Source organism: Thunnus thynnus, chromosome 18 (assembly GCF_963924715.1).
Source record: "Thunnus thynnus chromosome 18, fThuThy2.1, whole genome shotgun sequence".
Lineage (NCBI taxonomy): Eukaryota > Metazoa > Chordata > Actinopteri > Scombriformes > Scombridae > Thunnus > Thunnus thynnus.
In genome coordinates, this window is record NC_089534.1 from 14,180,034 (window position 1) to 14,194,911 (window position 14,878).

The 14,878-nt window shown below is 40.8% G+C and overlaps 1 protein-coding gene across 4 annotated transcripts; it reads left to right on the forward strand.

The window, feature by feature from the left end:
* The first annotated feature begins 3,051 nt into the window (after positions 1 to 3,051).
* Positions 3,052 to 14,357, forward strand: fez2b (fasciculation and elongation protein zeta 2b). Of its 4 annotated transcripts, XM_067571819.1 has the most exons (11): positions 3,053 to 3,469; positions 6,942 to 7,050; positions 7,287 to 7,403; positions 8,344 to 8,485; positions 9,745 to 9,872; positions 10,235 to 10,384; positions 10,683 to 10,763; positions 11,239 to 11,314; positions 11,464 to 11,529; positions 11,982 to 12,009; positions 12,480 to 14,357. In XM_067571819.1, the coding sequence occupies exons 1-10, from the start codon at positions 3,162 to 3,164 to the stop codon at positions 11,990 to 11,992; spliced, it is 1,188 nt and encodes a 395-aa protein (XP_067427920.1). In that variant the 5' UTR covers positions 3,053 to 3,161; the 3' UTR covers positions 11,993 to 12,009; positions 12,480 to 14,357. The 4 variants fall into 4 exon arrangements, with proteins under 4 accessions (XP_067427917.1, XP_067427920.1, XP_067427918.1 ...); XM_067571817.1 differs by lacking the exon at positions 11,982 to 12,009 and having other exon boundaries at positions 3,054 to 3,469; XM_067571816.1 differs by lacking the exons at positions 11,982 to 12,009; positions 12,480 to 14,357 and having other exon boundaries at positions 3,052 to 3,469; positions 11,464 to 11,892.
* Positions 14,358 to 14,878: the final 521 nt, after the last annotated feature.

Sequence of the window (14,878 nt, forward strand, 5' to 3'; positions counted from 1 at the left end):
TGAAGCCCCCCTCCCAACCCCCTCCCCCACCCCAATACCAATTTCGGACAACCATCTGATACCCAGAATACCCATTTCTCCCATCCATCCTGAAGGGGTGTAGATCCCAGTTGCCCCTGAATCCCTGCTTTTGGCAAAGAATGTGTCAGGGGGGTTTTCCAGTGGAAAACACTGGGTTGAATTTGTGTCTGAATTCTACTTTGTATTCAGTCATTTATTTCTAAATGTCTTGAAAGCAATGTCTGGGACCAGACCATCTGGGAAGAGGCTATCCTCAGTGCCAAAAGTAGGAGTACCGTAATAATTGCCAATAAAGTGACGTTATTCGAAGTAAGCCTTGTTGTTGGCCATACATTTCCATACAAAATGAGAGAAATCTGCCATGGAGACCCAAAGTATTCAATATAAAAAAAATAACACATGATGATGTAAGAAAGATATATGAGTTAATACAGACAAAATATACAACCATATAATTATAAAACTGTCAAATACAGTTTATTCCATGAAATGTGGCAAAATATACTAAAGCCTTTTTTTTTTTTTTTTTACAAGTTTTGTTTGAATGAAATGTAGTATAGTTTGCCTATACTAGGAAAAGAGATACATGATATATCAGCTGTTTTTCAAAAGGGGCTTTATTAATTGGATTTAATGTTTATTTGTATGGGGACAAGTATATAGCATGAACTAATTCCACTAATACCACAGCATTTATAGCCTAAGCTAGTTTGCAATGCCTGTCCCTAAATGGGCCTTTAAAATACATCAAACTTATCAGTAAAATATATATGAAACTGCAGGAAACAATACATATACATACATTATATATATACATATACATACAGTAAAACACAACAATACATACAGTATACATACAAAGCAGCACAAAACACAAACAATTTACAAGCAATGATACAATAAAAGTATCATAAAATGACAAGCTCCAGATCACTCATGACTACATGACTGATCCCTCTTTCAAAACTGTTTCAGTTTGAGTTTAAAATGATCCCAGTTGTGATCCATGTTAAGTTCTGTGGGTAAAGAGTTCTCTGACTGACAATATTAAGGCTAATATTAAAGAGTACAGCAGTATGACAGAGTATTAGCGCCACATTGAGAGGAAAAAAACTCTGAGATTTAGAGAATAAAGTCATGATATTACAAGAATAAAGTTGAAATGTTATGCTGCCTGCGTTAAAATGAGGAATGTGGAGTAGGGGCGGAGCCAAATCCATATGCTGTATTCGGAAAAGCACAAATAGTGTGTTTTTACAAATATTTATTTCATCCAAATATTTTTAAAAGTATTTGTTTTGGGGGAAGTAAGAAAAAACAACCAAATAACAGCCTGCAGGTCGAGACTCACAGCGTAAAGTTTTGTGGAAGACCAAATAGCTGGAGGTGATCGACTGCAAGGCTATCAGTGGTTACATCTGATATTACTTTTTTTCTTGTAGAATTGCAGCTTTATTCTCATAATCTCAAGAAAAGTATTTTCTCTCGGCGTGGCCCTAATACTACGTCATACAACAGCCATCAAATCCATATAGAAACTAGAGGAGTGCACTCAGTTGAGTGCAGATCTCCATCAGGTGTGTACAGTCAAGATGGCGGCAAAGATATCACAAACAGGACTTTATTTATCTTGTATCATGCCTAACTTTAGTGGATCATAACATATCCGGCGTTGAATTAATCTGCAGATACTCTGGTTCAAGATTAGACCAAATTTTTCTATGAATGTCAGTTTTCGAGCCACAACAAAGGCCAAAATGTGGCCTGCAACAGACTAGGTGAACTTTGACTGTAGCCTAGCCGATTGCGAGACATGCCTTTTGCTATTTTATAATGCATATCGTAAAATGGCGAGGACTGCTGAAAAGACAAAAGTCTAACACTGTGTCCAAAATCACATACAATGCACTACATACCCAATATGTGTACTATTGTTACACATACTTTTATATGAATAAACAGTAGCATTTATCTTTTCGGATGCACTAAACTGTAATTATCTCGTCACTTCCGGTGAGCCTGCCTGCTGGTAGGAGACATGTAACTATAGTAGCCAATTCTAACCATAAAGTCTGAACTAATTCAAATAATGTATTATGCCTAGCAAAGTGAAAATGTACTTAAACTGAAGTGCTATTGACATTACGCTAGAGCTGCCTTGGTCGCTGTCTACCATTTTCTGTTATGTTGTTGTCGTCACTACTGCGTTGACCTCTTTAGTGTCCCATACTTGCACTGAAATACTGAAATAGGCTAGTAGTAACAATAGGCTTCAGAAATACTAAAAAAATCTCACATACTGTATTAGCGTACTAAATAGCATGTTAGTATGGAATTTCGGACGCAGCCTAAGCTTTACACTAGGCTCATAATGAATCTTTTCAATATTTATTTGAATTCACAACACTCAACTCTCAAGGTACCGAAATTTGGCGCCGACTGATCTAACGCGGCATCAAGGCATGTTTGGTTGTCCCTATAGCGGAAACAAGATTCAAAACTGAAGCAGTTGGTGATCACTTGTGGCCCCTATGGCCAGTTAAGAGGATTGAGGAGTCAGCAGTCAATGGTGGTGTAAAACAGAGCAGTCATTGTAAAATAGGTTTTTCAAAAATTGTAAATCGCCGCAACCACAAGAGGTCATTTAGCGTACAGTCGTAAATGTGCACAAAAAATATTAGGCCGAGATTAGCTATATTTTAATTTTAATGTTGTGTTATTTTGTTTCATTGATTCTTGATGATTTGGCAATATTGTTGTTATGAAATTCATGCCAATAAAGCAAAAAATTTGAAAAAAAAAAAAATGTAAATTTGAAATTTTACACACACGCACACATACAGGACCAAACGCATGATCCCCTATGGCAACCCTAGCAGTCTAAATATAGGTGATTTTTAATACTTAAACGACACATAAACACAGGCTGGCTATTTGCCAGGCGGAGATCATGAATTAAAAGGTTTGTTTTGCTCCATCTGAACGGGGAGTGGCGTCCACACCGACGTCACACCGGTCCGCCCACCCCTCTCTTTCTCTCCCACCACTCTCCCTCGCCGGCTCGTCCAGTGTCTGGAAGCCGAAAACAGAGCACAATCGCGGGGGTCTAACTGGCTGTCAACCGAGCTCCTACGGCAGTCATGGCGGCGCCGTTAGCCCACTTCGATGAGGACTGGCAGGATTTTAACGAGTTCAAGCCGTCGTTAGAGTCGCCAGACCAGCTGGACCAGCTGAATTCTAATGTGGCCGATTCCTCGTCGGGCCTAGACGATTTCTCCGACCTGGACAACAGTTTCTCCGGCGAGATCTGCAGCTTCAAATCGATGGAGGACCTAGTCCACGACTTTGACGAAAAGCTGACAGTGTGTTTCCGAAACTACAACACCGCAACGGAAAACATTGCCCCAATTAAACCTATCACGGAAGATAATTACTTGAAAGATGACGAGTGAGTGTGCATTTTGATTCAGGTGTTATTTACGTTAACTTTTAATCTCTTCGCTAGCCAGCTAGCTAGCTAGCAACTTTAGCTACACCAGGCTAACCTGACGTGCTTGTTAACCAGTGAGAGGGTCTTAGTTTAGCTTCAATCAGTGTTGTGCAAAGTTAGCCAGCTAGTGCATGTTTGCTTAACGAGAATACATCTTAGGCAGCTTGTTAACAAAATATATTCCTCCTGTTTCATGCAGATAACTTAGACTCCTGAATTTCAGTAAACATTCAGAACTGGAAATGCAGTTTTACAAGTATCACATACTTAATTATCTGCATATTATGACAACCCGTGAAAGGATACAGCCAGAGTTAGCGTTTTTCCAATGATGTTATATGTGTGTGTGTGTGTGTGTGTGTGTGTGTGTGTGTGTGTGTTGAGAGAGGAGGGGTCATGCCACGTTACCAGTACATGAAATCAAGTACTGGTTGATGTGTGTTTACACATGCTGCATGTCATGTATTTAAATGGAGATGCATATTTGGAATTTATGAAACAGAACAGATTTGACTCGCCTTTCTGCTAACAGACACTAAATTTCATGTTTTATATTTGCTGTTATTACTTTCTGAAAGGTTATACTGTCAGCATCTGCTCTTACCACCTTTAACATCCCTTATACAGCCCTTGTTATCTCAGTTGGAGGTCTTCAGCAAACTGTTGTATCTCTCAGGCACACAAATGTCACAACTACACGCTCACAACAACATGTTATTACTTCACAGCAGTCAGTCACATCAATCCCACGCCGAGCATAGACACTGAAACGACAGAGCTGCATTAATCACACTCCTCTTGCCTTCTGCTGCTTGAAACTTTGCAACATGGTGACACTGTTAGATCTGATCACACACTGTGTATGCCAAAAGGGAAGTTAGTCATGCACGCACACATCCACACAAAAGTGTTGCCTAAATCTCGGACTTGACTGAATTAGGACACGTGGGACTCCATTACCATAGACACAGTTTATGCACATTTTTAGTGTCTAGTGTAAATTATGCATGATCATGTAGTAAATTAACAATATACATATACATGTGGACATAAATAATGAAATTGTGTTGTGTAAAAAGTGTGTTTTTGAAAGCATAATGGTGGAGGAAGCCACCTAAAATGTCAGTTGTCATCCATTTAAGATGGACTTTAAAAAGCAGTGGTTTAGGTCTGCAACTAATGAATATAATGAAAATGGCAATCGTTTTTGTGAATAATCTTTTAATTGTTTGGTTTCCAAAATGCGACAAATGCCCGTCACAATTTCCTAAAGCCTAAGGTGATATCTCCAAATCATTTTTTTATTCAACCCACAGTGCAAAACCCAAAGATGTTCGGTTTATTATCTCATAAGATGAAGAAGGAGCAAAGCCTCACAACTGAGAAGCTGGAATCGGGAATGTTTGGTATTTTTTCATGAAAAACTGTAACTTGAAAGACTACTAGATCATCAAAGGAGATGCCAATTTAATTTTCTGTCGATAAATGAATCATTGCAGCTATGCAAGGCTTTCAACCAGTGCATTAGTAATAGTGTCATGCTAGCCGACTTAAATTAATGCTAACATTAAATAAATATCAAGGAGATTACATCGATTACATCATAGATATCTGCCAGGTTTGACAACTCAGGACTTGCGACTGATCTCGAACAAGACCTCTGTAGCTTGGATATTGAATTATTGCTCAGTAACTAAACTCCAACTTTGCCACAAACAAAATCATAGGTACCAGAGAGCTTCTCACATCAAAAACTATAAACACTCTTGCTTAATTATGCTTTAAATGTTAGGAGTAATAGAGGAAGGCTGGTCAGATAGGGGGAAAGGATCCACGGTTGTTATAGCTAAAGAAACACAGGAACGAGGGAATAGAATAATTGGACAGCAGCCTGGTGAAACCCAAAGAGCAGCGGCAGGCTCAGTGAGTCTTTTCTGGATGACTGCACTTTTGCAGGACGTGCCCAGGCGCTTAACAACTTCTCCAGCAAGACCATGGCTCAGACGAACAACGGGGATGACAAGGAGGAAGTGAATGTGTGTGTGTGTGTGTGTGTGCATGTTTTAGTTAAGAGAGAGAGAGCAAAAAGCGTTTGTGTTAAAGCCAAGTTGTGCATTATATGCGTGCAAGATAAAACAACATCTGCATAAACATATTCAAGCAAGTAATCCAGACAAATTGGCACAGTGTTGAAGCAGAAAGAAAAAATAGGTTCTTTGAAATCTAGACAAGGCTTATTTTTAAATGCAAATGCTCTCAGTGCAACTGAAGCTAATGGTGTATTTTGGCATGGACTCACGTGCCAGAGACAGTGTCATTGCTTGGGGCACAAACAACGTTTCCTGCCAGTCTTTGCCCTATTTAGAACAACCCCTGATCCCCCCACCCCCCACCCTCCCCCCCCCAAGTCCCCAAGCTGTGCATGAGCACTTCAGGGAGAAACATGCAAGTTACGTAAACATTTGTCTGTAAGTGTGTGAGTGTGAGAGAAAGAGAGAGAGAGAGAGAGAGCACGAGAGAGGGGGGGGGGGGGGTAGGTGGTGGGTATGACGATGCAGAGCCACTCTGACACATGGGTTCACAGCATCCATCCTCGCACTGCTCACAGCGATCAGAGCCAGGAATAAAAAACACAGTGATTTGCATGTGCGCTCGAATTTCATGTTCTCAACAAACTTGATTTTCTGTCACAGTGCCCACTCGAACAACCAAACACAAGCTGTTGAGATTTACAAAACACCGGATGTTTGGAGCTGATACCGACTTTTGGCAAAAAAAAAAAACGGATTTTCCAAAATTTAATACATATACTACATCTTTACACGTGTTTTGCAAGGATCCCTCAACTTTGGTAAAAAGATGACGGAGGCAGAGTATTTCACAGTTGAACAAAATACTTTGTTTTGTTAAGCAGATTCCACGCCACCATCTGCTCAACTGTGATATGTTGTCTGCCAACTTTCAAGCCGCAGATTATTGTAAACAGTGCAGTCTGTTGGTATAACGATGATACTGTTTCCAAATTGGCAAATATTAGCCAAACTTAAATAAGAACATATGTTTTGACCACTCAGTTCTTAAACTGTGGGTGTGACAGGAATACATTCAATATGGTTGACCAAAAAGTATGAGGACCTCTGCTTTGAAGCTGAAGCGTTTTCATGATGTCTTAGTGGGGAATACTGATGTGTGACTGAGGGGTTGGCACATTCGTCAGTGGTTTCAGGCGGCAGCAGGAACACGGTGAAGTGGTGAGGAGGAAGCCAGAGAACAGGACATAAGTAATGCTGTGTCACAGCAAAAAGAGAAGAAAAGTCTTATCTACTGTGAGCTGAAAACTCCTCACTCATCCTCTGTCTTCTGCTTACAACTTTGTTCCTCTTATTCTCCCATCCTCATTAACTCACGAGCGTCGCCTGCTGTTTTCTAGGGTGTGGAACGCTCTGACAGACAACTATGGCAACGTGATGCCCGTGGACTGGAAGACATCGCACACTCGCTCCCTACACCTGCCCACCCTCAACCTCATTGAGCATGAGGTACTACACACACACACACACACACACACACAGGCATCGAACTAGTGTAATGTTCTCAAGCACACAGTTCCCTGCACACTGTTCGAAACGTTACTGCCCCGATGAACAGCTGAGACACAGATATAAGAGGTCTGCGCCTTTGTTGTCAATCTGCTTAACCACCTGTTTGTTGTCTCATTCAAGTTGTCTTTCTGTTTCTGCCCTCCATCTTCCATCCTTCCATCCCCCGTGATCAGAAGTTGGACAACCAGTCTCTGGATCTTTCGGACGACGAGGAGCTGAGGGAACAGATGGATATGCACTCAATCATTGTCTCGTGCATCAACGATGAGCCACTTTTCACTGCCGAACAGGTGATGTTTCTCACAGTGTTATGTGTTACATTCACTCGGCTGTTTTGTTGCCTAACTGCTATCTATTAATGTAAAAACAACTGATAATCGGGCTGAGCGCAACTAAAGAGATCATAAATAAGATGTCTGCACCGCAAATCCTTTAATTTACAGTAAGCTACTTTGTTTTCTAAGCTGAAGGCCTTTCTTATCTGCAGTAGACTTTGACACGTCAGGATGTGCACATTTTTTCTCAAATTTTGCTCTTCAACCAGACAAATCAAAACAATATTATCTAACTAACCTAAGCCAAGTCATTACTCAAAATCCTATCCTGCTTGTGCATTGATGTTTTCTATTTTAGCCACACAAATACATGCATAACAGTGTCATTTTGGCTGGGGTGTCTCTTAGGAAACCCATAATAGTCCAAATTTGGTTTTTATAAAAAGCAATCTGCTAACAGATTGAACTGACAGCCTGGCAAAACTTCTATGTTCCCTAAAACAAATGATTTTTTCAGGTAAGATTGTAGTTTAGCTACTTAAAGCTGTTTTATCTCTAAATATCTAACAGTGTTACGACTTACATCAGGCTCGGGCGCCACACACACACATTTGGTTTGACTGCACCAAGCCCTGATACTCTTCTTGTGTCTTAAACACTGGCTGCAGTCAGACATGCAGCTCAGACTTGAACAACCTTAATCTTGCGTCTGCTAGAGCGAGCATCAAAGCTTGCGGAGCGATCTGCCACACTGCTCTGTTGTTTGTTAAAACCGAACAGTTAGACAGAGACTTTGATCATTCCGGTGCTCGCCAGGCACCGAGGCAATATTATAATGGAAAACAGAGTTTCAAGCTATAAATATCCAGGTGTAAACTGCAATAACAGCTGGAAAAGAACAAACACATGAGCATTTTTAATTTATCTGTGTTTTTTGGGGGGGGGGGTCATTTAGGTGATTGAGGAGATAGAGGAGATGATGCAGGAGTCGCCAGACCCAGAGGACGATGAGAGTCCTTCCCAGTCAGACCTGTCAATGCTCTCTCAGGACCTCCACGCTCTGAAACGCTCCGGCTCCAACACCAGCTACGAAGACCGTGAGTACCAGTGTGGTTGTGTACATTTATACAGAAGAGAGATGGAATAACGTAACGCTTTCAGCGTACAGTTATGAAATTCCCGTCTGTTTGAATGTATTTTTGTACCTTTTTACACTCGGGTGCCTTTTGGCTTTTATCTGAATCACTTAATGATGCGCTATATGTCCCACAGTCCAGTCCATAAAGAAACAACCACACTCGCATCCATCCACGCGATAACATTCTTATGTAATGTGTAACAAATACAAACAGACAGCAGTTGCATCGTTCCTGCATGTTATATAATCAGCGGTATATATTTGGCTCAAACACAATTTTGAACGACAGATCGGTGAGAATTTGCACGCCGCTAGCCTGAAGACTATAGATTTTGTTTGAGATATCTGTATTTACAATTTAATGGTTTACATATTGTACAACTCATAATGAGAGTCACAAGGTTTATGCGCAATGTTTACAATCACTCAGGCGTTTACTCTTGCTCAGAAGGTTAAACTGTAACAAGAGGCAACAGATGGTGCCAGAAGACATATTAAAATGTATTTCCTCTAAATTCATACAGAGCTGTGACTAATGATTATTTGCATTCTTTCATGTCTTCATTAATCTGTCTAGTATTTCTTGATTATTTGTTTGATTTTTAAAACATAAGAAAAAAATCAAAACAAGGCGGCGTCATTAAATGTCTTATTTAGTACAATGAACAGTCCAAAACCCAAACGTATTTAATTTACTGTAATGTAAGACCAAGAAGAACCTGGATCCATCAAATCTTTGGCATTTTTTGCTTAAAAAATGACTTAAACAATTAATCGATTATCAAAATAGTTGCTGATTAATTTCAATCAACTAATAGTTGCAGCTCGAAATTCATATCACTTCAACCTTTGAGCTTCCTTCTATACTTAAGACCTTAGAATGCACAACAGCTAATGTACTTTGAGCTGAATTGATTTGTTGATTGACAGATGATTCATTGGAAACGGTTTGATAAAAACACATCATTGACGCTATTTTTTAAAACAAGAAAAGGCCAAAAATCTACTGGTTTCTGTCTTTCAAACAGAAACCAGCTGTTAGTGAAGCCTATATCTTTTGGATTTTGGACTCTCGGTTAGACAGTGTAGAGGTGGAGTATTATGTCTCCCAAAGCACAGCTCGATTAAACTATTATTTATTGTGAATACACATCAACTCTTCCGTGATTCCACTTCAAACCCATCCACACAACAACTACATCTTCACACCATCCTCAGGTCTGCGTCAGCTGTCCGTGTCTGAGCTGACTGAGACTCTGGAGGAGGTGGAGACGGCCATTCGTCGTTACAGCGAAGAGCTGATCCAGGCTCTGGCCCTGCGAGACGAACTGGACTACGAGAAGGAGGTACTGTGATTCGTCTTCTGAGTTTTTATGAAAAGCCAAGAAGCAATCCAAAACATTCACAAAGCATTCAACTGACATAATAATATAACAATGCTCGGATAGAAATAACCTTTAAAAACAGGACTTGAACATCTGTGGCGCTCACGGCGTTCTGTAGGTCAGTGAGGGTCAGTGCATTGCTAGCAGCTACAATTTAACCTTTATTTTTGGAATGTGTTGACTAATACGCCTCAATGTCATGACTTTTTCACAAGGTCTTTGAGAGTAAACAAAAATTGAAGTTCTTGAAAAGCACTGTGCAGCGTGATCCTGAAAAACCAACATAAGTAAAAATGGAGTTTTGTATGTTTTTTTGTATACAGGTGAAGAACAGCTTCATCTCGCTGCTGATCGACGTGCAGAACAGACAGAAGGAGCACCGCGAGCTGCTGCGGAAGAAGAAGAAAATCCGAAGTACGACTACGACTGGACCCAACGGCCAGAGGACAGCCAGCACGCACATACCGGGCACGGTGAGTCATGTGGTGACGCAATGTGGGAGGCATGAACAAAAAAAAAACAAAACACATATGCCTCCATATGCATGATCACCATGACGATCAGCGAAAGAGAGACACGTGTACACATAGCCGCACACTAAGCCGAGACGCATGATGCATGACCTCAAAATGACAGTTTGCATGGGGAAGCTGCTTTCATATTAGCACCGAGGGTTTGTACCGAGCCTTTTCCTTCTTTCCTTTTTTAATATAGAAACCTCCTTATCTGTCTTTACTCTCTTTTTCCTTCCTTCCTCTCGCTCCCTTGTAGCTCCTCACTCTGGAGGGACTCTCCAATGTCATTCAAAATGGCCTCCGTCAAACTTTTGGCAGCACAGGAGGGGACAAACAGGTGCCCCCTCTCTTTCTCTCCACTCACATCTTTTTTTTTTTTTTTCCTTGCAGATTTATTCCTGTCCTGTGTTGTTTTTTGTTTTTTTTACACTTTCATGTTTGTTTCCTGTTTTAACAGATACCACTGGCATTTGCTGTCATTTGTTCTTCATTATTTTCGTTCTTCTTCTTCTTTTTTTTTGCTTTATTACAGTCATTGCTATTTTTGTAATCATTTGAATTCAACACAGCATCTCTCTGTCACCTGTCATTTTTATTTTCCTGCTTTTTTACTGTGTTGCAATCTTTGTGCCTTTTTGTTTGAAGCCAGGAGGATACTATTGCACATTCACTGCTTTCTTTTACTCCACATCAGTATAAATTTGCTCTAATAGGCCTCAGAAAGGTAGAAACCAATCACTGAGGCTTTTAAAGTGCGAGACTGAATGGAAATATGTGCTTACATGTGTCTTACATGATCTTTTTGTTTCCAGTACCTGACCACAGTAATCCCTTATGAGAAGAAAGCGGGCTCCCCCTCTGTAGAAGACCTCCAGATCCTCACAAAGAGTGAGTCAGCAACTCCCACACAAACACACTCCTTAAACCACGGTCACAAATTTAGATGTGGTCGGCTCCTACAAAGTTTTTCTTGGCAGTTTTTTCCCAAGTCTATGTTATGTTTCCAAGATGTAATGTACCGCTTTTTCCCCTGTTAGTCCTCCATGCCATGAGGGATGACAGCGAGAAGGTGCCCGCCCTGCTAACAGACTACATTCTCAAAGGTAAAACACTCAGCCTTCCTCAGATCAGTTCTCCATACTTTGATTTCAGGAGAAAAGTGAATAGCTGGGCAACATCAGTCATATCAGTTTAGCTGTAATTTAAAAAAAAAAAAAAAAAAACCCTGAGAAGAATGGAAATGTTTTCTTAAGCTGTGTCCTAAATTTAGGTGTGTCTGTCACAGCCAGGTGACTTCTAAATGTGACAGTTCCACCTTAACTTCACACACATCCTGCCCCCTGTTGCTTGAACGAGGAAGTACAAAATGAATTTCTCTATTTTCAGGAGGCTGTTTTAGTAGAAAACCAGAATGTCAGAGGGAAGAAATCAACACAAACAAACATAAATAAAAGGGAGGGAGGGTGGGGGGGGGGGATTTGCTTTTCTTGCCACACTTCACTGTTGACCTGTACCTTCCTTGTCTCTCGTCTGTGCTGCATTGTCCTTTGGGTAGCTCTGGTATGAGAGCAGTGGAAACCGAGGTTTGTGAGGCACTGACACATTAACACAGATTCTTCACCTTCAGCCTTCTATTCTGAGCCTTGTCAAAAGCCCCCTCTCCTTTCTTTCTCTCTCAGTATACCTACGTAGTATCACTATCTCCACCCCCCCCCAAAAAAAGCCAGCAGCCTCCCCTCACTCACTCACTCACTCACTCACTCACTCCACACTGTAGTAGCTATCGTGCTGTGCAGTGCTTGTGGCTGCACTTACCCCCAAACACATGAATACACTCATGCACATAACCCCGCCCCCCCCCCTTTACCGGCAAGCTTGCAGTAGCAGCTGTTCACGTGTCTGCTTCTCACCTGTAGCTACTGTTTCCTTTTTCTCTCTCTCTGACCTTACATTTTCCCCCCTGTGGTAGTCGCTTTTTCATTCTCTACAGCTCTCCTTCATGTGCTGTCAAAAACGGCATTGATGATCGACTCATCTGTTCTTGTCTCCACAGTTCTTTGTCCCACATAAAGCCAAAGGAGCAGATCCTGTTTCCAGAACCTTCCACTGGAGCGTCAGAAGAGGGTTCTGGTAATCTAGAAGAAGCAGGATAAAAAAAAAATCCAAACTATCCTCCCTGTTTTTCAACATATAGACTTTCTTTCCTTACGACATTTCTTTTTTTTTTTTTTTTTTTTTACTCTGCCAGGTTGCTGTTATTCCTCAGATTTTAACTCTAGATATAACTGCCTGTTCTTTTCATTTGTAATCTTTTTATCGCCGGAGTGCAGCAACCCTGTACATCCTGACTGCATGATGATTTTTCATTAGATGCTAGTAATCAGTATTAGTCTAAACACCTCACTTCCTGATCAGCCATTGACTGTTGAATGGTGAAGGGTTGAGAAATAACCAGGTTGGTTTGTTTTTTTTTTAATTTCCCTTGGCTTCATCAGCAGGCCTGAGTGAGGGGAACTGCAGTCCAGTCTGTCTGTATTGTGCACGCATTTGCATCTGTGAACTTCACACTTGACGAGGAAAACAAATCCTGGCTGAATCTCCGGTGCCAGGCCGCTCACGTTATCAGGCGCAAGTCCTGTTTTCCCTGTAGGGAAACCTTTGCTTTACTGGCATTTGTTTGATTTGATTGCATAGGATGTCTTGAGGTTCGAAACTCTGCTTGCCGAGGATCAAAGAGCAAACCCTTTAATTTTAAAATCCAAACCTGTCTTCGCATGTTGGTTTTGGGTTTATGCTCAATATTAGCTGTTAGCTGAATGTCGAAATGAAATATTTTGTATACGATTAAGTGAAATTGCACAGTTTTTGAGAGCTTTTTACTTTTTAAAAAAAAAAAAAAGGGAAAAAGGGGAATGACTTAAAGTAATAGCTGGATGAACAAACATAAAGCATATTTTTGGATAAGGAGTTTGTTTTTAGTGAGATTAAGGACTTGCCAGTCACCACTTCTGTGACCACATTGCAACATCATCTGTAAATGCTGTCCATTGACCTCTGAGCCCTCAAGTAGTGACACCCCACCCCCAACGACTTTATCACTTCCCCAGGAGTCGTCACGTCTCCCGTATCACGTCAGAAAATGACTTAGCTAGTCACATCAGTAGATAGATGTGTAGTTATGCTTTTAATATAAGTTGTGGGTTTTCTCTACCTGTCAACCCTTTAATGTTATGTGATTTTTAGGGATCTTATGGTAGCACTTTAGTCTGTCAGTGACCTGGTCCTGTAGTAGTGGAATATGTAGTGGATGTACTTTAGAGTACGTCTCACTAGATTAGTGTTAGATGATGCTTAGAAGATTTAGCCAGTGGCACAGAAAACAAGAATTGTTGTCATGCATCTCGTTGCATTTGTTTATTATTATTCATCATGAGCATGACAATCTGTACACATAGTTGTTTAACAAGCTTAAAGGGGCATTCCACTGATTTTACACATTATACAAGCAGCTCACGTGTCACGGGGAGGACAACTCGGCTTGTAGAAACAGTTGTATAATGTTTTCTGTGGCTGTGGAGTGTCAAAACGGAGAAAATGACCGTGGTGATGTCATCAGGGTTATCTTGAATTGGGTTAAATTTATAAAAGCAAAGCCTGCATATGACAAACTCAGAGAGTTCAGTTTCAAGGATGTGGGTGTTTTTACCAGGCAGGGAGGGTCTAATAAAAATATGCTATAACTTTGCATTATGGGAATTGTAGGAGTGTTGTTGGAGCTTTCCCCATACACAGGGCTAAAAGTCAGGGTATCTGAGCTTCTGCCTCATTGATTTTTGACCTTTCTTTTTTTTTTTTATCACGTCACTTGCAAGTCTCCCAACCTCATGGAAATGCAATAATAAATCAGTGGAGCATCCCTTTAAAAAAAAAACATGTAACACCAATCTAGCACTGCTTGTCTGCCAAGTTGAAACACTGAGGTTCAGATCACCAGCCACTACAGGTGCACCACACACTGTCAGATCAGGTCTAGTCTAGCTCTCAGGTACGATCATCAGTGTTAGCAGTTTGAAATCTTGTTCCGAAAGGTACCGAGTCTTTGTTTGTTTCTGACAACATCTTAGCAGCTAGACTTGGATTCGCTGCACTTTTATCTTTTCACGCTCTGGTATAAAAAATAAAATAAAATACCTGGACGAACAGATGGAGGTAATCGTGGTCGCCTCTTGACTAAATCAGGGTAGCATTACAGTTGTTGATTTTGACATGATTTGTTGAAATGTAATTTAAATGCTCAAAGTCCTAGACTATGATTAGTAGTAGTAGTAGATGTAGTGGTAGGTGTAGCTAAGGCAGAGACCTCTTTAGAAGCTGCAGTAGCATCTGCTCGTTATAGCAGTCGAGTGATGATGGAATCGATGCGGTTGTGACATCTAGCAGCAAACTAGCTTA